General features: G+C 29.9%; 1 protein-coding gene across 2 annotated transcripts; it reads left to right on the forward strand.

Annotated features, from left to right (window-relative positions):
* The first annotated feature begins 118 nt into the window (after positions 1-118).
* Positions 119-25,086, forward strand: LOC132944131 (CCR4-NOT transcription complex subunit 1-like). Of its 2 annotated transcripts, none has more exons than XM_061013314.1 (42): positions 119-1,047; positions 6,787-7,002; positions 7,093-7,267; positions 7,336-7,440; positions 7,540-7,700; positions 7,773-8,069; positions 8,149-8,334; positions 9,209-9,336; positions 9,397-9,637; positions 9,700-9,810; positions 9,881-10,039; positions 10,114-10,229; positions 10,991-11,250; positions 11,333-11,548; positions 11,609-11,787; positions 12,812-12,936; positions 13,014-13,206; positions 13,470-13,679; positions 13,738-13,881; positions 13,969-14,148; positions 14,215-14,442; positions 14,518-14,652; positions 16,318-16,471; positions 18,608-18,876; positions 18,946-19,086; positions 19,156-19,311; positions 19,379-19,519; positions 19,632-19,847; positions 19,911-20,108; positions 20,184-20,335; positions 20,398-20,673; positions 20,754-20,868; positions 20,941-21,069; positions 21,143-21,379; positions 21,446-21,592; positions 21,679-21,813; positions 21,952-22,191; positions 22,254-22,409; positions 22,470-22,722; positions 23,145-23,277; positions 23,366-23,500; positions 24,820-25,086. In XM_061013314.1, exons 1-42 carry the CDS (start codon positions 946-948, stop codon positions 24,902-24,904), a joined length of 7,335 nt encoding a protein of 2,444 aa, XP_060869297.1. In that variant the 5' UTR covers positions 119-945; the 3' UTR covers positions 24,905-25,086. The 2 variants fall into 2 exon arrangements, with proteins under 2 accessions (XP_060869297.1, XP_060869296.1); XM_061013313.1 differs by having other exon boundaries at positions 122-1,047; positions 7,072-7,267; positions 21,946-22,191.

The following is a 25,086-nucleotide window of genomic DNA, read 5'->3' on the forward strand; positions in this document are numbered from 1 at the left end:
AACGATAAGAAAAGAATTTATTAAATTCGATGCTGAAATCAGACTAGTAGAATGAATTATTTTTTGACTGACCGACTGGATTTAGGTTGGTAACGTGTGCCCGTCGTCCGTCGTGATCGGCACACTGCGCGTGTTCGCGACGAATCCGCGGTCGCAGACGCTCGGAAAATATTTTCTGTATTCACGGAAAACATTAATCGTATTTGTTTTTGTCGACGGCTGTTCGTGGATCGTCGTTTACTCGTTCCTTCGTCTTCCCTCTGCGCCTGGCCGTCTATTGTTATTATTTATTATTACTATTACTATTATTATTTTCTTTTATTATTATTACATTTGATTTACATTTTACAATATTACATCGAATACGAACACCTACATCGCCATTTCTCGGTTGTCACTTTCTCCGCCGTTTATTGAATCGGTTTCGTGTTTTATACTTTTGCGTTTTTTTTTCTAACCGTCGTGCTCCTTATTGTTAGTTTTCAATCCGTTCACCGTTTGTTGCGACACCGCCGCCACCCAGAAATGTCTTTTACGCGGTTTACCCCACATCTGTCATAGAAAATATGTGATATCCGGTCTCGGGACAACGGTCGTCCCCGTCTGAGTGGACCGGTGTCTCCCCGTTTTCGGCCTTTGTCGTCAAAGCGGACACCGGCCCGACCACCGCCGCCGCCGTCGGTTTCCATCTTGGGTCACGCGAGCCCGCATTTGCGCCCTCTGAGTGTGCCTAAACAAAAACTCGAGTGGACAGCCGTCATCGCCATCTGTCCACCTCGAGTTCCGACGTCAAAACTTCCCTCCAGTCGTCTTCTGCGGCACGTCTGTTGCGCTCAACGATAGGTACACCGTCGACACTCACCGGCGTTGTCGGCACGGTCTTCTCCACCCAAAGAAGAAAGCTTCAAAACCTATTGAAGCTTTCGAATCGGCATTCATGGAACTATGAACCTGGATTCATTGTCATATACGTTGTCGCAAATCAGCTATATCGTTGCTAATTTGTCGAAAAAAAATTACAAGTCTAGCGTTCAAGAATTAGTGGACGTAAGTAGTAGATGTTCAGTCTTATCGTGATTATAGTTACTTATTTATGTTATGTGCATTGCTAGCTGTATTGCATAGTTAATCTACAAGTACCTGTTAGTTAGTACTGTCTATATAAATTATATTACATTTTTTCCTTGTTCTCGATAGCTACCTATTTCGATTCAAACATTGTGACTAAACACCCTAGGTAGTCAGTCGGTCAATTAAATTAAAATGAATAATATAGTCATCATGTTTTGTCTCTAGTTTTTTTTACTAATGTTGAATATATTTTATTAATATTATCAACATTTATAACACAGTCTATGTGGAATATAACCTTATTCGGGACCTTATTAGTGTAATTGTTTTTAATGATAACCAATTATTACATATTTTTACTGAATGACTAGTTGACTTAATCTCCAACTTAATCGTAGTTTATATCAGTTTAATCCATTGTTTTCGAGATTGTTTTATTGGTCAATTTTCTTTGTTACATATTGAGTATGAGTGGGAGTGGAGAATCAGGAAATTAGCTTACTTTTATAAAATATAATAAATTATTGCGCCTTTGGTAATGCAACGCTGTAGATACGTATTGTCATCGAAATTATAAAACATGTTCTAAAATGCATTGCATTTTCAAGCTATAGCATTCTGAAATTCAGCGCACCAAATGCGTTGATGCATCAGAACATCGTAGTTTCAATGATAACTAAAACCTGATTGTCTGATTAATATGCGCTTTAAATCACTGATAAGGCCCGTTATCACTACGGAATAAATGAAGTTGATCTGAAATAAAGCGATTTTGCATACTGTATTTCCATCAAGAATTGCAGCGTTGCATTACCAAAGGCGCAATAAATTGGAATAGGTATCAAAAAAATTTAAGATTATTGTGCGAGTTATTATAACTTAAACAATTACCTTCCTTCACAAATCAAGTATTTTGACACTTTCACTGCAACCTGTGTATGCTACGTAAAAGAAATATAAAATTTTTTTAATTTAAATGTTGAGATCTATATGATATAATAATTTAAGTTTAAAATATTGAGATTCAAGGTTTCCTTAAGTTCTACGGTTAGTGGCAAATGTTAATATTATAAAATGCAGGAAAGTAATAATACGTCTGGAGCAGTGAAAGGGTTAATAGTTACTAGTTAGTACCTATTTACTTTACCAAGATATAATTGAAATTTGAATTTAGGTACTTGATAAGCATTTAAAAATTTTCATAGACAGTAGGTTTTTTTGAAGAATCATAAAGCTAGTCCTAAGTAGGAAATTGTGTTTTATTGTAACTTAGGTACCTTTTTTTAAATAATAAAAAACTAAAAAACCTTGTTTTGACTGCTTATTTCATTTGCATGTTATTAAATTGTACCTATTAAAAATAAGTAAACATAGTGTGAATAAAGCTTTTATATATTTTTTCAATAAAAAGTGGTATATACATTTGTGATTGAATCACTTTTTCAGACGTGAATACAATAAAAACTGTTGTTTTCATATATTAACAAACATTTAATGATTGCATATAAACCAATAAACCTCAATATAAATTATAAACCAAATCATGCATGTTATTGTTATATGAATATGAATAACATGTTTGTAAGAATGTAGGATGTGTTGACATTTTTGAAGTAGAATTTTATTTTTTAGGTATTTTCTTAAACAAACAGGTAAATAGATAATTTATCATCAAGATATTTAAACTGTTTTTAGTTAAAACATTAAATCTTAGTTAGCATGTCACTGCAGTTTATATTTATATAATAAATATATAGGTACCCTATATATTCTTGTACGAAAAATAATAAATTGGGCTTTTTAAAAAAAATAATTATTTAGGTAGGTAGTAGGTACCTATTATTTATGTATAATTTTTACACATACATGAAATAATAAATCATTCTAGGTGACTAGTTAAAAGTACAATTAAACAAATAATTTGTAATAGATTGTAATTGTTCAATTGTAATTTATAGTCAGCTAATATAAATCATGTCCCAAAAGCCCTGAATCACCCTCAGCAATTCCGTGGAAAATCAATATATTTAAATGCAGTTTTTTTTTTAAGTAATAAGTATGAAAATTCTGATTGAATAGCATAATATTTGATTTTTTTTTCAAAAATTAACAAATACGTTTTTTAAATTTCTAAAGTCACACTGGTATATGTGGTAACAAGATCGCTGATAATTTGGCTAAATCCACCTCCCATCTAATTTGTCCCTCTCTTACACATCTACCACAATCTGACTTTATTCCATATTTAAAATGTTACCTATCTAGTCTATGGTCTTCTTATTGGCATAACTTACCGGCTGAATTCGCTTCGAGATATAGACATACAACACCTGATATCAAAAAAAAGACCGGGTTTAACAACCTAAATTTACTAAGATCACATATAGTTTAATTTAATCGTTTACGTATAAGACATTCCTTATTATCTAGTCACTCTTTCAAACTTGGACTAAACGACTTGCCACTTTGTACACTTCATTCAAATGAGTGTATCTGTGACCTTCCTCATATTTTATTTAACTGACCTGCCCTCCGGCTTAAAAGACAAACTCTATTTAACACTCTTATATCTCTAAATATTCTTCTCAATCTTTACTCCATTTTAAACACCAAATCTTGAAACAGTCTTTATACTGGAGGCTGGCTTTATTATATAGTATATAAGAATTTAATATGATGTTAATCTTAATTTAGTATTGTTTTGTTTTTATTATGTAATTGTCAAGCTATATCATAGTTTTTACTAGAGGCTTTAAAAATAAAAAAAAATTAAAAAAGTGCATAGAAACATAGTATCATATAGTATCTTAAAATATCATGCCTAAACAAAATTATCACACACATTTGATTTTAGATTTTATTTCAGTTTAGGTACCTAATAATATTGTAATTGTTGCAAAGTTAAAGAAATATTTATCAAAAGAGTCGAACAAGGTATAACCCATATTGGTATATTGTGTGTAAAATTTGCATAGTTCTATGGTATATTATGATATAAGAGTGAGTGGTGGTGATCAAACAATTACTATTCGTGCGGTTTTGTAACCTAATCTCGTTTAAAATGAAAATAAGTTTCACTAATCTTTATATTTTTTAAAAAATGTTATATTTGTCTGCTCAGATGTTGTCAATAGCTTAATTGTTAGTTTATGCAGAAAATGTATTTTTTATGCCACCCAGAAATTCTTCAAAAATAGTTTTTGAATTTTGGTGACAGGATTTGCCTAGAAGTTGTTGATCTAGTAAAGACGACGCTCCATTTTTTAATATTGAACTTGAATTTTATAATCATTCACAAACTGTAACTAATGGCCTTAGATGCCGGGTTATTTTTGAGATCAATAAAAAAAAAATCATTCACAAACCTTCAATTTGTGTGCTCCTGGTTATGGGTTAATATACGGATTCACTGTTTGGTGAAGTGACTATTTAATGTTGAGTATCTACATTTATCGCTATGTATTGTTCCAGTTTTTATTTCATTTTTTATAATTAATACAGAAGTTCTTCAATTTCATTTTTCTACGATAAAAAATAGTATATACCTATATGTCCATAATGACAATTTCTACAGTTGAGAACCGGTAGGTGGACACAATTTTCTTGGTAGATCGACAAACTTGTACATCACGTATTGGACTGTTACCAGATTTTTTAAAGACTAATTCATTATTTTATATAAGATAATTAAGCTTTTAAAATTACCATGGCAGTATCTGATATTTGGATCTAGATTAAAAATAGTACCTATCTATTATAATTGGCATTTAACAGCCATCAAGGTTACTCATCGGTGGTGAAATGTTTGTTTTACCTACAAAATTTAAATATAAGTATAATGCATGGCTGTATAAAAAATTGATCTCCTAATTTAATGATTCACTAAAGTTTAATGGACTATACATGTTTGTAGGACCATTAGCTCACTATTGGTTAATCAAAGGTTTAGAGATAGTTTATACAACCATTCATAGGTATGTAGGCACAATTGTTTAACATTTTAAGTAACTGACTCTTAAAATATTTTTTTTTAGATTTTGAAAGTGAAATATTAATATGTGGCATAAATTGATATTGAAAATAGTCATACCCCACTGAATGTAAAGAATTCTTATGATCTTTTTTTAAATTTTTTATCTTTTTTTTTTTTATTTATTTAATTAATTTAGGTACAATCTAATATACAACATTATGTACAATGAGCAAATAGGATATTTAATATAATATAAAGTAACAGAATTTAACATTTATTTAACCAAATACCTCGGAGTTCATCTAGATAAAAGACTTACCTGGGCCCAACACACAAAACAGAAAAGAAAATAATCAAACACACGTCTACATCTCCTCCGTCCATTATTGTCTTCTTTAATGAATTTATGAATTTATTAATATACAAGACGATAATTACCCCCCTCTGGTCATATGGTATCCAAATCTGGGGCCAAGCTAAACCATCCAATATAAGACCCTTACAAGCTTTCCAGTCTATATGTCTTAGACAAATAACTGGAGCCCCATGGTATATGACCAACGACGCATTACATAAAGATCTCCAAATCCCAACAGTCAACGAAATAGCAACTCGTCATTACAAAAAGTTTCACTCCAAACTGCACTCGAACCAAAACCCTCTAATTTCCCGCATGTCCTCTATAACCATCCCCAACAATCCTCCGAGGAGGTTAAAAAGAAAATGGCCAAGAGACGCTCTTGCCTAACGGTCTCCATATTATATGAACCCATCAAATTGAATAGGAGGTACTGTTGATGGATGGTTTTCCCCCCTCAATACATTCAAGTCATTTTAATTACCTATGTTATCAAATTTACTTATTGTACAAATTGTATAGATTGTAAATATGCCTAAATAAATTAAATAATAAAAAAAAAAACATTTGTGGGCGCCACACTTAGCAGCACCACCCGAAATTTTTTTTTTTTTTTTTATCTATTGCTGTATTATTTAAGAATGTTGTGAACAAGTTGAAACATGATCATTTTATTTTATTTATATGATATTTTTCATGAATCGTGATAAAATTGTGTTTACCTACCAACTTTTATTTATTATTATGTTTAAATAAATAAATTAATTTATCATATTATGATATTCAAGGTAACAGAATTCTGACAGTGGTTCTTAAACTGGTCTGCAGCTCCCTGGGGACCATGAAACTCATCTCGAGGTTCACAGTGGCTCTATTTAAAAATAAAATATTACATTTTTATGGAAAATTATAATATGTATCTAATAAAAATAATTATAAATGTGTATGTTTTTATGTACCTATTTATGTAATTTGTAATGCAAAATAAGTATTAAAATATTGATTATGATAACAAAAGAAGGTATTTGATAAAAAATTTATTAGGGGTCTGCGATTTCAAAAAGTCTTCCATTGGGGGTCTGTGTTCACTAAAAGTTTAAGAACCTCTGGTCTACTGCATAATACGGTAGTCGCGGTAACCAATATTATAAGTACCAGACTTAATTTGTACATAAATAAATTAGTGTTTGTAAATTCTTATAAAAAAATTTTAGGTAGGTATATACCTATATACCTATATAACTTCGAGGAATCCACTTACAATAATTAATAAGAATTTTAAGTTTATAAGCACTTAAAAATTTGCAATGAAATCGAAATAATACTGAACTAGTTTGTGTCAAAAATTTTTGAACTGTTTTTATCTAGTTTTTTATATACATAGGCAATCCAGTTGCAAGGATTTGAAGCAGATCGACATTTATTGCGCTGTCTTCTATCTCACATAGATCTTAAAGATATTGAAGGACCGCGGAATATATCACACAAGGATTACTACCAAGTTCAATTGTTGGCACAACAGTGTACAACTCTTTTAAATAAGCCTTCACTCACTTCAATTTTGTGCTTTGCACTTGACAACCCACTTCATATACATAAGGTAATTAGATAAAATTATTTTTTAATATCTTAAGTTTTTGAATTTACTTTTATGAAATGTAATTGATAGCCTCTTAAATCATCAATACAGCCACTGAAACCATCAATACAGCTGTTTGTCCAACTGAGTAGGATATTACATCTTAGCCTTGTTCAAGAAGTTGTTTTTGGACTTGTTTGTTTGGAATCATCAAATTATTCAACATTTGCATTACAATTTGTTAAGCAAAAATTGCCAGAGCTAATCAAATCTTATATTAACTCAGGTATAGAAGTACTATTTATATAGTTTAACATTACTTAAAAATAATTTTATATTTATTTCTTTACTTAGATACTAATACTGAACAAGTTACTGGAGGAGGATTGCACGATTCTAGTCCTGAAGTTTTACATTTAATATTAAGTCACGTATTTGCTGTTGATGATCAAATATTTGGTACGTTTAAAAATATTTAAGTTAGGTTTATATTTTTCTTATTTGCTAATTAGTTATTATAGTTTTAAAATTTTTATTTTTATTGATTTTTGAGTTTAGGCATAAGCAAAGAAATCAAGGAAGTTTTATTAAAAAATTTACGCCGTGATTTTCCCCTTGAAGTTGCTCCTGTATTATTGGCTCCTTTAATATATTCTGATAACCCAGACCGTCCAATGGATAAAATAAATCAAGATATGTCATCTATTTCCAACTCAATGGTAACTTTGAAAAGATGATTATTTTGAAATCGACAATTACATATGATCTTAAAATATTTTATTTTTGTACAGTTGGATCCATCATTAGCTGATTTAGTTATGGAAATGGGCTACTCTATTTGTTCATCATTAGAAGAGTGTCGTCGAAACTTGTTATCTGTGATTAGTGGAAATGGTTCTTCTGACATTTTTGGCTCTTTATCAATTGCTAAAGTGTTATCAATGATGATACGAACACATACTGGGCTTGATACTCAATCTAATTTGACATACTGGCCTGGTGACAATGCAAACAATGATCAAGAGAAAAGCTCTATTAATTGCACAACCTGGAATGTTGAAATTTTTGTACAAACAGTTAAAGACTTGGTATTAATTTATTGCTTTTATTTTACGTTCCTTCAGAGTTATTATGACTTACATTAATATATTTTTGTATATATTGTAGAATCCGTCATTATCTTGGTCAGATGTAATCAAAGAACTTGACCATAATGATTTTATTATTAAAGATAGACAAGGTTTGGTTCTTCTTTTTACTGCTTTGCGACTTGGTTTAAAAGCCCAAGGATATCATGCGGATAACTTTCCTGTTGAAATGATCTATCGACATTGGTCAAATTCTGAAGCACAGGTAATATTTTCCGCTGTGTTTATACACCCAACCTTGTTATTGGGAACTTGTTATAAACTATGGAATTAATATTATGTAGTATGTACCTACATTAGGTATATTAACTAAGTTATAGTATCTGTTATGGTTACTAAATGCGTGGCGATATGTATTTGATTAAATTATTTTTATATAATCATGATGTTCTTAGTGGGCTAGACTATAATGGTGCTCAAGTGCCCTCCATAGTTGAATCATCTTGAGAAAACCCAATTAATCTAATACATTTTATATTTAACTTAACACAATGTACAAATTAAAAAAAAACATTGATGTTATTGAGGAAATATACCGGGTATATCTTATGTCATTGTACGTGGGGTTTATTTTTTAACAATTATATGGATCGATGAAATGGAATTTCGAAGAAAAAAAATCAATGTGTTTCTTTATTTTCAATAGGCAATTTTTGTACAATTTCAAAATGTTTAAACATGAAGTCGTACTAATAGCAAAATCAACTTTATTTTTAAAATGGTAACAACTATTTTTAATAGATTTTGGTAAAGCTATTTTTTTGAAAATGTTGACAGTAATAATTCATCAATTTTGGTTTGCAAGTTTATTAACTATGGTCCTCTAAAATGAAGTAAATGCATTAATACTTTTAATTTAAATAATTTGGTATAGGTTTAATTTACAAAAGCCAAATATTTTTTTCTTTTAACTATATTTTTATACACTTAAATCGGTAATCTAATGACACGCTCCCCTAGTTTGTATAAGTCCCCATGCATGCACACTTGATAACAATATGGTTGGGTGTATGTACCAGTGGATATTTTTATATTCTAATCTTTTATATATTATCTAATAATTTCCATTAAAATTTTAGATGTCTCTTGTCCAACTTATATTACAAAATTCTGATGTTTTCTGTTTTGCTGATTATCCATATCGTTCTGTGTCTATTGATTTGCTTAAAGTAACACCAGAAGCAGACAATAAAGATATTAATAATTGGTAATATCTCAAATTTTATTTTTATTGATATTATTTGGTTACCAATTTTATTTTTTGTAGGCGTTCGATTGAGCTTGTTGATTTAATGTTGTATTTGGCTGAACGTGGTCTTTATTATCAAGTGCAAGAGTGTTTAAAGTATCCAGCTCAAAAATGTCCCGATCTATTAGCCCTTGCTCTAATTCAGTCCAATGGTCCATTAAGTATGGTTAGACATGAAATGATAAGTGGCCTTATACCAATATTTCTTGGAAACCACAGCAATGCAGGTGTCATTTTGCACCATGCATGGAACCATCAGGTATCATTTGATTTTATAAATATCTGTAACCGTTTATAATTATTCTTTCATTTATATTTTAGAATGTCGGACTCAGGCATACTTTAGTGCAAGCTATGAGCGAATGGTATGTGCGTAGTGATCACGACCATGTAAAACTTTCCCGAATTTTAGATATAGCTCAAGATTTAAAGGTAAGAATACTTGTTTTAACAGTTATACATAATTGCATTTGATTATTAATTATTAACTTATTTTATTTAGGCATTATCTCTATTGTTAAGTGTTCAGCAGTTTGTATTTGTCATTGATTTAGCTTGTTTAGCTTCACGTCGAGAATATTTAAAACTTGATAAATGGTTGTCCGATAAAATTCGTGAACATGGTGAAAACTTTGTTTCGGCTTGTGTTAAATTTTTGCAGGTACATTTTGTTTAAATGTATGCATCAGACAAGTATACATTTTAATTTATTGTTTATTTATATAATGTTATTAGAAACGATGCCCTCAATTAGCTGGATCTTCAACCAAAGATGAACATTTGTCTAAATATACTCCATTATCATCTGAAACTGTTCTAACAATCTTAAATTGTCTACGCAATGTTACTGGGTGAGTTTTAAATATTAAATTCTGAGCGGAGCGATGGATGTATTGATTTTACATTGATGTGTGTGTACACGATAAGTAGTCAAAATAATACCTTGGTTTTAACTTCAGTATATTCCATGGGAAAAGTGAATCTAATTTGTGCATTCAGGAGGTAAAAATTTAAAATCCCTAGTAGTTTTCAAAAGAGTCCGAAAAAACAATTAATGAAAAATGGGAATTTTCGTGCAAAATTGATTTTGGGTTTTTTATGTAACTAAAAAAAATAACCGTAGGTACATTCAATTTTCACTGAATGTTTTCTATACTTGATAACATTTTCAAAATATTATGACTCGTTTGGAGCTGTTTATGTACATTTTGAACTAAAATTTTTTGTTTAGTTTCTTTTTCTATGAATGTTAATAAAATTTTATTTGTTGGGTCAAAAAGCTTTGAAAATGTAATACAAGTCTTCTCACACAAGATTATGTGAGTAATGAATACACTAAAAATACATACGCAAGGTTTTTTTTATAAGCATTTTAAGGTAAAAATGTACTTATTATTTTTCAGTTAAAAATTTAAAACAAGGTTCCACGTAAGTAGATCATACATACTGTAAACAAAAAATCTGAAAAATAGTTAAGCCCAGTTTTTTAAACAGTTATTATAAGTTCAAAATAGATGAAATTAGATATTTAAATGAATCATAACAAATCTAATCTAAAAACTGAAGAGTTTTATTTATCATTTATAAATGCTATCATAAAATTTGATTACAGAACAATTTCACAAGAACTTTCAGATGCCATTTTGCAAATGGTGACCAATTGTACCAATATGTATATGTCTAAAGTAGTATCCGCTCGTATTAATTCAACAGCTCCACCACCAGCTATCCTCCGTGCTTCACAACATCATCGACCGAATGAAGGCCCATCATCACAAGTACTAGTTGATCAGCTTACTGGACTGGCCACTAGTCTTGCTAGTCTTGGATTGAATTCTTCAGCTCAATCTGGTTCTACATTCAGTTTACCTGGTTTGTATTAATTATTCATAAATTATTCGTTTAAATTATAAGTTTAAATTGTGTACATTTTATAATTTTGTATATTACTTAGGCTCCTTAGGGCAGTTAGTTCAAACACCTGGATCACCATCCCGTAATAATATTGGTAATACATCTGGACATGGAGGCTTCTCTATCATGACTCCTTCATCTTCAAATGCTCCAGGTCCTGCAGTTTCCAGTCAATTGTCTGGACCATCCAATATGTTAGGTCGCTTACCACCTCACCAGATCACACCATCAGCAATTGGAAAATCTAATCATCCAAGTAAGTATTTTATATTTATAAAAAAAAAAATTGAATAATAATACAGTGTTTTATTTTTAGTTGACAACAGTTTATTTGTTGATGGTAACATGCCAGTTTCTGTACCTAAAGATATAGAAGATGAAGCAAATAGTTATTTCCAGCGTATTTATAATTTGGCACCCCATCACTCTCTATCAATTGATGAAGTTCTAGAAATGTTAAAAAGATTTCAAGAATCTCCAGTTAAACGTGAAAGGGTAATTGTTTTTATATAAGTGTAGTAATGTGTAATATAATTTTTATTTTGCCATGGTTGGTAATATATAGAGGAAACCAGGACACATTTTATAAATTATAGTTTCCATAGAAACACATTAATAAGAAGAAATATTTTATACAATATTTAAATACATTTTACAAAGTTTTCATATCAACAGTTACTATTAACATCATTTTAAATTTGGAAGAATAAATTAATATTGTTGGTCTTGTATCCATGTACAATATTTAAAGAATTATAGTTTATTTAATTTGTGTGATACAAATGTTTATCCATAGTAGGCTAAGAAACCTTTGTATTTGAAGCCTTAAATTAAATGAAAAAAAAAAATGTTTATCATTTGAAATAATTTTTGATTTAAAAAGGTTATTTAGGGTGATACAGTTATTATTAGTCCATGGAAATTCCCAATGTATCCAATATATCTCATCTTATTTATTTGGGCAATTTTAAAACAGTGCAATAATGTTCATAATATGAAGCCATTATAGTTAAAGCCACATATGTTATGTTAAGACATTTAATGTTAAAAATATAAAAAAAAAACTAAAATTTTAAATTAATTATAATTAAATACTAATATAAAAATTAATAATAGACTTATAATTATTAACCTAATTAACAAAGCCCATCAAGTAAATATTTTGAAAATTTAATTATTCAACCAAATTAATATACTCTTATTAAATATGAAGTAAATTTTTTGTATATTATTAGTTTTTTTTTTAATAATGATACCAGTGGTATTTTAAAAACAATGCTTTTAGTGTGTTTCATAGCAACTGCGACTCAATGTTAACGCTCTTCGTGGCGGTTTTGTCTCAAACCAGGGGTTTTCAACTAGAATCGAAAAAAACACCACGAGGCGCGTTAACGTTGAGTTGCAGTTGTTTTGAAACGCACTATAATAATAACTTAAATACTTAAATAATGTGTGATGTCTGAGATGTCTTAAAAAAAGGAAAATAGAAAAATAATTCAAAATATTTTTGATTTTATAGGAAGTATTTTGTTGTATGTTAAGAAACTTGTTTGAAGAGTATAGATTTTTCCCAGCATATCCAGAAAAAGAACTAATAACAACAGCTCATCTTTTTGGTGGAATTATAGAGCATGGCCTTGTTTCGTAAGTAACATTTCCTTAGTTCTATTAACTAACAATATTTGTATTTAGTATTTACTATTATTATTATTTTTTTTTAGAAATTATAAAGCTTTAGGTCTTGCGCTTCGTTTTATTTTGGATGCGCTAAAGAAAAGTCCAAATTCTAAAATGTATAATTTTGGTATAACCGCTTTGGATCGTTTTAAACATCGTTTAAAGGATTACCACCAATATTGTTCTCACATTTCTACAATCCCTCATTTCCAACAGTTCCCACAACATCTTATTGAGGTATGTTAATTTTTAAAGTTTTTATTAAGACTAAACTTGTAGACATATTTTTTAAAATACTTCAGGACACATTTTATAATGAAAACTGGTAGTTACACATTTATCAAATTATTATTTTAATTTTATTAATTCTCTAAATTAATTTATTATCTTAATAATATTTTTATAACTATTTTTATTCGTATTAATTTAGTCCTAAAATATCGTTGAAATATTCCTTAGAAATGGAGAACTTCTTAAACTACATTTTATTACTATTACAGTATGTTGAATATGGCAAAAATTCACAAGAACCACCATCTAGAGTGTCAGATTTAGCTGGAGCAAGTAGTAATACTATATCACAAGGATCATTCATGCCAAATCCACATAATGCTTTCAAAGCTCAAAGTATCACTACTACTACAACTACTACCACAGTATCATCTTCATCTTCTAAACTTACTACTACCAATGCTGTGTTACCATCCAGGGTTAGTAAATACTTATTATTAATTAAGTTACATAATTAATAATTTTTTTCATTTTCAGCCATCAATTGCAAACACTACAAATATTGATACTTTGTTGGTAGCTACAGAACAAGAGGATAAAATGATTGCACCAGCTGAAAATGTTCAAGATAAGATTGCTTTTATCTTTAACAACCTAAGTCAAGTGAATCTGCAAACTAAGGTTAAAAAACAATAATTTTTTTCAAAATATTTACAGATTGAACTGGTTGTTTTACCTTAATGTATTTGTAATATTTTTGCTTTACAGTGTGATGAAATTAGAGAAATTATCACCCATGAATGTTTACCATGGCTATCACAATATTTAGTCATGAAACGTGTCAGTATTGAATTTAATTTCCATTCACTATACTCAAACTTTTTGGATTGCTTGAATAATGAAGCCTTGAATTCTTTAATAATTTTGGAAACCTTCAGAAATATTAGAGTAAGTATAATAATATTCAACGAGATCATAAAAGATAATTAATGTATATTTGTGTAATATTTTTAGGTTTTGTTAAAAAGTGACAAAGGAATGGCCAATTTTTCTGATAGGTCACTGTTGAAGAATTTAGGTCATTGGTTGGGAATGATCACATTAGCAAAAAATAAACCTATACTATTAGACGATATTGACCTAAAAATGTTATTGGTAGAAGCATATAATAAGGGACACCAAGAACTACTATTTACAGTACCATTTATTGCCAAGATACTAGAATCATGTGCTAAAAGCAAAGTATGTTCTTATATTATAATTTTTTTAAGAATCTAATTGTAGTATTATTTTATGTACATTTTTTATTATTTATAGGTATTTAAACCAAGAAACCCATGGACAATGTCTGTAATGAACTGTTTAGCTGAACTTCACGAAGAACCAGATTTGAAATTAACTTTGAAATTTGAAGTTGAAGTGTTGTGTAAAGCTTTAAACATAGAGCTTAAGGCGAGTTCTTTTAAATATTTCTACTATATATTTTATGCAGAGTTAATTTTATATTAATTAGCCCTTTCATTGCTATAGATGTATATACTTGTCAATATGACAAAATATATAGGTATCATCACAGTATTTCAATATGTATTCTTTCACCTGTTTGTTACTTTTTGTGGGGAGGGGTGATCAGGCTAAAAATAGTTATACAGTTAAAATTTTGACCATAGAACATTTAAAATAATAATAAAAGTTTTAGTTATTTTCTTGTAACTCAACAAATATTTATTGTAAATCCAAGCACATTTTTGGAGTCCTGACTTAAAATTCAAATATATAAATTATTAAATTCACATAAAATGTTCTTATACAATAATTATATTTGATTATTATTTCTACAATTAACAGATAATACATAATGTTCCGTATAAAACTTAAAAAATTTAGTCTAATGAAAAATATAAGTCAAAATCAAAAAAGAAGGAATTATGATTTAAATTGTGGTTATAATAATTAGTATTGATTATAGCCTATAGGTAATCTTATGAGTTATGGAAGATTAAAGCATAGGTAAGCATGTAAGCATAGGTTTAGGCTAGACGGGATAAACATCAGACGGATATCCCTATTTCTGATGGATTTTGTTGAATTTTTATATTTTTATATTTTCATCTTAAACTCGACAGTTGTAATTGTATAGGAATAAAAGGAAATGAAATAAAAATCAATTACAATATTGTAAAAGAAATGCAATGGATCCATTATTCCACCCAATGGCAAATTACATTCAAAACATACCCTAGAGTATACTCTGTTCAAATTGAGACCAGTACCTGGCGGCGACCAGTTTTCATCTGGCGGAGGTTAGGCACTGCCTTCAACATCAATCATGTGACTAAGGCTCCAGTCGCCTGTGCATCGCTGCGCTAGATGATTGTGCAGGTGAATGTGCGTCGTGCGTTCAAATGCATTTTAAATTATTTGAGCACATCGGAAGTCGACTAATGCGGCGATCACAACAGCGGCAGGCGCGTCAGGCATTGCCACGGAACAAAGCCGGCGTGGGGCTCAACACAGCCACTGGGTACTGATCTCATTTTGAACAGAACAGACTATAGAAACTAGTTTCCTGGTTTTTAGTAATAGATTGTCAATAAAAGTGACATCTAATTGTTTATTTCCTTATATTTTAAAATGTATGTATTATCCAAATATTTTTCAAATTAACACGTATATTTCTATTCTGGTGCCACAAGCCGCGTATCTGCTGATAACATACGCTGGACAATATAAGCAATAAAAGTAAATAAAAAAAGCAAGAAACAGAAATCAACTGCAAAGATTTTGCTTTTTGTATGGCCGTGATAAATTATATAGCGGTGCCGCCTATATAGCCGAATTATTTTTAAGCAAATTTTCAATATGCACTAGTGACGATCACGGGTCGGAGGCGGCCTGACGGGGCCTACTACCAACACCGACCCGTGATCGGCATCAGCGGAGAACGTGTTAATAATATAAGAATGTTATTATCTTTAAAAAATCTCTTTGTAACAATTTTTATTATATATTTTTTTTGACTATTTGCCAACTTAAAATGTAGGAAACTAATATGTGTATTTATAATATCAGTTTATTTATTCATTAATATAACTAATAATACATTTAACATTTTAGGATTTGACTGCCGGATATGTTCTTAAAGATCCAGAAGTAGCAAAAAAATTAGAACCTCAGCTGTCTAATACTGAAAAATCTAAACCACAAAGTGCTCCAGAGCCACCAAAAGTTTCTGTTCCTACGCCCCAACGTCAAACACCTATTATTCAAAGTAATATATATTTTAAATGAATAAATATCAGCATTGCTTAATGTTTGTTTTACCTAGTTGGATAATGTTATTTAAAAATCATTAATAGCAACTAAATTAATTCCACGGTATTATGGAATATTTTGTAAAAGTTAAAGTTATTTTATAACTATATCCCAATATCTAATGAATCTTAAGTTGCTTATATATTTAAATTTTTATCTGATTTATAGACTGAAAACTATTTTTTTAAAGTATAAAGCAATAAAGTTATAAATCCAAATTTAATTCTAAGTTTTTTAAATTAAAAGTGAATTTTCTTTAATTAAATTTTAAAATATTAATACAGTATACATAGATAGTTAGTTTAAATGTTATCTGAACTCATCTTTTAATAGTGTATGAGTTTGTGAATTATTTAAAAATTACCGTGATTAGGGGTAATTATATATTGGAAAATGTTGTTAAAATTATTATTTAAACATATTTTTAATTGAACATTTTATAATGATGCAACAAATTATATTTTTAAAATTGTTAAAATATTTGTACTTATTTCTTTATTTGTTCGACTAAAAAGAGCGGTAGCACTAAAATATTTCCTTATTAGATAACAGGTTAAATTTAATTATTCTAATTATTTTTATAACTAATATAGATAAACATTTTAGGGTATAAACAAAGCTGTATCAATGTTGATAAAAAAACCTCATTTAAATACATAACTGATAAATTTTTAGCCAGTTAATCTATTATTCTCAATTAGTTAATATTTCATCTTTCTACAATTGTGAAGTAAAGGAAAGTGCATTGTACTATTTTTGTAAATAGTTACACCACATGACCACCGGTGGCTGTAAATTAATATTGTTTTATATTACTAACGTTATTAACGTTTCCATGGCGCTACAATAAAGCTTTAAAAAAAAGCTCCATGGCGTAGCAGGAATCATTAAAAAATTTTTAATGTAATAAGCCTATTTTAAAATTTTATTTTAAATATAAATAGTAAATACAAATTTGGAATGACATTGAAAAATATACTGGGCGTACCGATGATACATATTGTGTGACGGCCGGCGGTCACATGACAGTCAACGTGTTAAACACAGAAACACAGATAATGTTCTTACCTAAAAGATTGATAATAGGTCAATTCACTCTAATATAAAAACTAACAGCACACTATTTAAACTAGTGAATAAAAAATTGCTAAGTCGTTCTTGTATAACACTGGGACCACAAATGCATGGGTAACATCCTCTTAATACATGAGTTGTAAATTGGCTTCAACATTTTGATTTAATTTAATAATTACATGCTATTATCCGTCTACCATAGAATATTACCGTATTCCAACCAAAACGCGTCTGATTTCGCCCATCCCTAGTTTGTTATAGTGGGAATATTGTGCCTCGGACCTGTTGCTGTTGTCAGTATAAATGCGCGAAACAAATGTTTTCTTGTGGGTCAGAGTATAGCTGATGTACAAAACATGTTGCTATTATACTTATCATTATAAACAATCCATCTCTTTTTCTGTCAAACACCAAATTTCTTTATGGGTACCCAATTATTTAATCATCTACAGTAGTGGTTCCCAGTATATTTTCTCATAGCACAGTAGTAGCTACTAAAGATGTAGGCGGGTACACTTTTGATAAATATTTTGTAGTTCTCTTTTACAAGTACTTTTAGGTTTGGTAAAAATATATAATATTGTGATTGATGTTTAAATATTTCTATCATAGTTATTGAGTAATTTTATGATAATTATTGTGGTTTTGATTTGGTATCTACTGTGTTTACATTTGGTTACATACACCAATTTTTTTTTAAATATTAGAGGTATTAGTGTCCAATTAATTGTTTTATTAGTTTAAATTAAGAAAAAGAATTCCAACACTACAATACTTTTTAAATAGCAACCAATATTATATCTTAAGTAACAGTATTTAACAGTACTCTTGTTGACTTAAATTATTTATAGATTTTGTGGACTTCTTTCTCTTACTTTTTTAAGTATATAAATATTATCTTTGTTTTAAACTTGGTATTGTCTTTATAATTGCATGTGAATGTTTACAAAAGGTATTTAATATATTTATCATTTAAATTTAAAATGTATAACACTACATTATTGTTTTTTTTTTTTAGCAATAGTTTCTTCCCAAGCCCAGCAACAACAGAATAATAATTCAACTATTCCATCAATAAGTTCTAATACTCGATTCAATGATGAACTTGTTGGCCATGTAGTGGCTGCTGGTGGAGTTACAACATTGACATCTACTGGTAGCATGGGCATTAGTGGTACACCAGGCATGTCTCCACCATTACCTTTGGTTGAGCCTAAGTTTAACTATGTCACATTCAACACTACTAATTCATCACAGATAATGTCTATGATTGTTATTAATTCACAAGTAAATTATTTTCTGAATAATGTTGATTATTTATATACTAATTTTGTTTTTAAAAATATTTTATTTTAGATTCCGCTGTTTCACAGCCAACCAACACTAAAGACTTATGTACGTAATGCCATAGAACGGTCTATCCAAGAATGGATAAATCCTGTTGTTGAGAGGTCGGTAAAAATCGCAGTTATTACTACAGAACATATTGTTAAAAAAGTTAGTCTATTATTTATTTTAAATATTTAACACGAGTAGTTAATTTTATTCACAACTTTGAAAATTTAGGATTTTGGTATGGACCCAGATGACACTCATTTGCGAAAAGCAGCGCATTGTATGGTAAGAAACTTGACTTCTGGTTTGGCAATGATTACATGTCGAGAACAAGTCATTCAAACATTGACAACTAACTTGAAGCAACATTTTATGAGTGTTTTGATTGTATGTATTAACATTAACATTGTGCTATAATTGAGAAGGTTTCATAATATTTTAATTTCCCAATCAGTCTCCATCACAATCTCAAAAGGAAATGATTGATCAAGCTTGTACCATGTGTGCAAATGATAATTTAGAATTAGCATGTGCGTTTGTGCAAAAAACCGCAACTGAGAAAGCCGTGATAGAAATTGATAAATACTTAAAAATTGTAAGTAATTTTTATTATTTATGGTCTTGGTAAATAGAGTGTGGCCTAAATTAAATTCATGTAGATGTAAAATCATATAAAAATTTTAAGTTAAATAATTTTAAAAATTTAGGAATATGAGAGGCGCAGTATGTCAAGAATGGAAGGTCGTCGTTATTGTGATCCCCTAGTACTAGGTGGCCAAGCAGAATATCTGCCAGAAACTCTTCGTAATAAAGTTGGCTTACCACCACCTCAGATGATTGGAGTTTATGAAGAATTTGCTAGAAACATACCTGGTTTTCAACCATTAGATCGGGAAGCTGTTTCATTATTCATTCCTAAATCTGTAATTATTTTAAATTTAATTTAACTTTATTGTGCTTAACTGTTGTTTATGATGATTTTTTAGGGCTTTCCACCTGATGAGATGACAGTAGTATACGAAAAACTCATCAGTGAAATTGAGTCACTTTTACAGCTGTATATGGCCAACCAACGAATTCTATCCAATACAACTCAACCATCAAATTTACATGGTGTTATGGAAGCAATGACCACATTAAGAAGATCACGTGATATTGTTACTGCAGCAAATGTTGTTAATAAAGTAAATTATCCACTTAATTAAATATCCTACTTATAAGAAAATGTACTTAATTAAATAATTTTTACTTTTTATTAGACTGTAGAAAGTTATTTAGATGGGCTTAGTTCACCAGCCAACCACGATTTGGATATGAGCATCAGATACCGTGATATGCATCTCAGTATATTTAGAGCTTTCCAAGATCCTCGCGCTTACAATTTACAATGGACCAATAAAACTCTAACCAAGTATGTTATTTAAAATCCATTTGTTTTGCATAAAAGTAATATTTGTGTTTAATTATTCTTAGAGCTCTCATAGAATCTAGAGACGAGTTACGTTTTAATATTGACGCAATTGATGTTTTAATACGTGCCGGAATGGTGAATATTAGCATGTACGACATGCACTTGGCTATGTCTATGGATAATGGTGCAAATTATGTATCCATGGCATACATTAAACAATTTTTACAAAACTATTTAATAGATAATCGTTCTAATTCACCAATAACTGAACATAATCTCCAAGCAACTATTGATGCATTAAATAGCATTGTACTTAGCGGTCGCCCTGTTCCTGATGGGTAAATTATTATATTGTCAATATAATGGTATTATATTGTTTGAAATCTATTATTTTTTAACTTGTTTATTTGTCTGTTAGGTTGGCATCACTTATGGAAGTAATTAGACCGCCACAAGCAGAAAATAATGCTTCAGAAAGAATAGCTAGTGGCAGTAGTAGTTCTTCAGCACATATTCAACATGGAATGCTACAGGTGCGGTTTATCAACTTTAAAATATTAATAAATTATAAAGAGTAAAACATATTAATGTTGCTAAATTTTTAGGGTAGAGACTTTGATGATCCTCCTGGACTGTTGGAAAAAACTGAGTATTTGCTTAAGGAATGGTTGACTATTTATAGTGCTGCACCCAATAGGGATCCAGGAAAAACGTTTAGTGTATACATCCATCAAGTTAGTTGTAATATACTTGCTGTACTAATACATTTTTTAAACCATTTTGTTTAAATTTTTTATGCAAATATAGATGAATGTCCAAGGAATTTTAAAATCTGATGATATTATAACTCGATTTTTCCGACTCAGTACACAAATGATGGTTGAACTATGTTATAGACAGATACCTGATCAAACACAGTCTCCTTCCACTGTACGTGCTAAACTTTTCCATACAATTGATGCCTATGTTAAACTCATTGTATTACTAGTTAAACATTCTGGTGATGCAACTGCCATAACTACCAAAACAAATCTTTTGAATAAAGTAATTAACTTTTTTGGCTTTTAAAGTATTGTATTTTTTATAACCAAGTGTTTGTAAATTTTTTAGGTTCTTGGAATTGTTGTTGGTGTCTTGCTTCAAGATCATGATGTCCAAGCCACTGACTTTCACCAACTACCGTACCATAGAATTTTAATCACTCTTTTCCTTGATTTGAATGCACCTGATCCAGTACTCGAATCAATCAATTGTCCCGTAAGATTTTAAATCAAATTTAGCTATGCATAATCATGAATATAATATATATATTTTTTAAATTTTAATCTTATATTTAATATTAGATACTCGCTGCTTTTTGTCATACTTTTCACCTGCTACGGCCAAGAAAAGTCCCAGGCTTTGCATATGCTTGGCTGGAACTTATATCTCATAGGATATTCATCGGTCGTCTTTTGGGATTAACTCCGCAACAAAAGGTAAGCTTTAATGATATATTAGCTATTTAAGGAAAGGCTAAAATAGAGTTATGCAATTAGTAAATTATGCATTGCTTTTTAAAAGCCTTCCATTATTCGCTTTTCTATATGAAATTAATTACATAAATTTAGCGACAGCGTGCTTACGATCAAACTCCGGTCACTGATGTTCAGGGTTGGAATTTCTATGCTCAATTACTCATTGATCTGTTCAAATACCTGGCTCCATTTTTAAGAAATGCTGAACTTGCCAAGCCTGTTCATTTGTTATATAAGGGAACATTGAGAGTGCTCCTCATTTTACTTCACGATTTTCCTGAATTCTTGTGCGAGTTCCATTATGGTTTTTGTGATGTGATACCTCCAAATTGCATTCAGGTTTGTTCTTGTTAATTAATAAATAGTAAATGTAATATTGGTATTAATCAATTTGATTTTAGATGAGGAATTTGATACTATCTGCATTCCCACGTAATATGCGTTTACCAGATCCATTTACTCCAAACTTGAAAGTTGATGTGCTTCAAGAAATATCTTTGGCTCCAAAAATTAGCCCGGACTTCCAGTGTTATATCCAACCAGCCAGCTTTAAAAAAGTAATTTAATAATAAATGTTTAATTACAAAATAATGTTTTAAATGTTTTTTTTTGTTTAGGATTTAGATTTGTATTTGAAAACTCGAGCTCCAGTTACATTCTTGTCAGAGATCCGTACTACAATGCAACAGAGTTGTTGTGAACCAGGAATGCGATATAACCTTTCACTTTTAAATGCCATTGTTCTGTATGTCGGTACTCAAGCCATACAGCACATTCGCAGCAAGGGCTTAGTGCCGAATACCTCTACTATTGCTCATTCTGCGCACATGGATATTTTTCAAAATTTATCCGTAGACCTTGACACAGAAGGTATATCTTATAGTTTTAGTTTTATTTATATATATTAGGCTTCTTCAACGATATCGATATCGCAAACTTTTTTTTTCAGAAATTTAGGTATTGATAATCGAAATATATCGATAATTGATGTACAGTAAGTTGAACTGATTTTAATGCCAAAGCTCTTAAATAATATATTTTGAAACAATTAATTGTTAACTAATATCTACTAGTTACTACCTAGTACCTAGTCAATTGAGTATTGGCAATTATGATAGTCATATAGATATCAGAATATCGATACCTAAATTTTTTTTTCGATATTGCGTTTAAATATTACACAATTCAAAACGATATATCAATATTCAAAAATATATCATTGAAGAAGCCTAATATATATTATGTATATAATATATGACATTTTCTACAAATTGATTTTAATATTATTTTAGGTCGCTATTTGTTTTTAAATGCCATTGCAAACCAATTACGTTTCCCCAATAGTCATACACATTACTTTAGCTGTACTCTTTTGTATTTATTTGCTGAGGCTAATAGTGAAGCTATTCAAGAACAAATAACAAGGTTAGTATCTATTTTAAATATTATTTAAGAATTTTGTTTGGCTAAATGGGTTAATGGAATTTTTCCACTATGCTTAATTTTATTACAGAGTTCTTTTGGAGAGATTGATCGTTAACAGACCTCATCCTTGGGGCTTATTGATCACATTTATTGAGCTAATAAAAAATCCAGCCTACAAGTTTTGGAACCATGAATTTGTACATTGTGCACCAGAAATTGAGAAGTAAGCAGTCCTTTGTTATTATTATGTAATATTACATAATAGTATTACCGAATTTCATATACAGTGGAACCTCGATTATCTGGGGTAATGGTGGGAGGGGGTCACTCGGATAAATGAAAACCACGGTTAATCGAGACTTTTTATAATAATGAAGTTATACCGCACGTTACGTTCGGCGATAGCGAAGGCCTAAAGCGAACTGGTGATTCGATAAATATAATAATCGATGTACAATATTGCTTATCTTCATATTGTTATCGTCAAAAATTTCATTAATACGTTTGTCGATATTGTGTGTTATGTAATATAAAATGTTCGATTATAACTACATATATATATATACAGTCCATACTTATTTTTAAATTTTCGGAAGAGTGAGCACAGTTAATTGCGAACACGGATAATTGAAGTTCTACTGTATATTTTTATAACGCCTCTAATAATTTTAGAAAAAAATATTTTTATATTTTATACCTTATTATTATTGGTCTCTGCTGTTATATTATACTGTTTGAAGTTTTTTTTGTTTTTTTTTTTTATCGTTTATTTAAATATACACAATCTGTTAAAGTTGTTTTACAATAAGTGCATGTGATGGAGGTGATATGGCTTGAGTGGCTGGAGATAAGAAGCCACCCATTGGAGGCACTTAAGATTAGGATTTTAGGCTAGGATTTTAATTTGCTAGTAAGATAGGGTAGGATTATAAGATTAGGGGAGGTAGAGGTATGAACAATTTTAAATTAGTAAGTCACGACACCAGGTACGTTTTAGACGCCTTCTGGGGTCACCAGGAATAGCGTTGGTGGATAGCTGGGAAATCAGGAGATTATGATGGCTGTGGAACTTGGAGTGTGTGCGTTTGTAGAAAGTTTTTGCAACATTTTGAACTGTTGGGATGGCTAGATCTTTATGTAGAGTGTCGTTAGATACATAGTAGGGAGCTTTAGTTATTTGACGGAGACATTTTGATTGGAAGATTTGAATTTTGTTTAAGTTGGACTTTTTGGCTGCACCCCAGAGTTGGATACCGTGTGTCCAGATCGGTTTGAGTAAGAGTTTGTATAATAGTAGCTTGTTTTTTAAATTGATGTGTTGTGATGTAGGGGATATCGTAATTGGCGAGAGCGGTTATTTAAGGCAAGTCTCTTGTTGTGGGTGTGAGTTTCCCAAGTTAATTTGCGATCTAAATGTAGACCTAAGTATCAAACATTTTGGGCGGTTGGGAGAGGTATATTGTTGTTGTTTGAAGTTAAATTATTTATATCAATATTATTGTTAAACTTAATTTAATAGTTTGTTTAAAAATGAATTTTTAGGCTTTTTGAATCTGTTGCCCGTTCGTGCATGGTTCACAAACAACCCAATACTTCGACAGATAGCGGAGATTTACCGGATTTATAAACATTCAACTTTTATTGAATATATTTTGTTGAATAATGAAGACATATATATTTTTATGTTTTATAATTTTGTAAGGAAAAAGATGAAACAAATTTTTAATTAATTAAGAATATATTGTATTAAAGTAAGATCAAAGTAGCAAAAAACAAATCAAATATATATATCTATTAATGTATAATTAT

This window comes from Metopolophium dirhodum, chromosome 5, assembly GCF_019925205.1.
Source record: "Metopolophium dirhodum isolate CAU chromosome 5, ASM1992520v1, whole genome shotgun sequence".
Classification (NCBI taxonomy): domain Eukaryota; kingdom Metazoa; phylum Arthropoda; class Insecta; order Hemiptera; family Aphididae; genus Metopolophium; species Metopolophium dirhodum.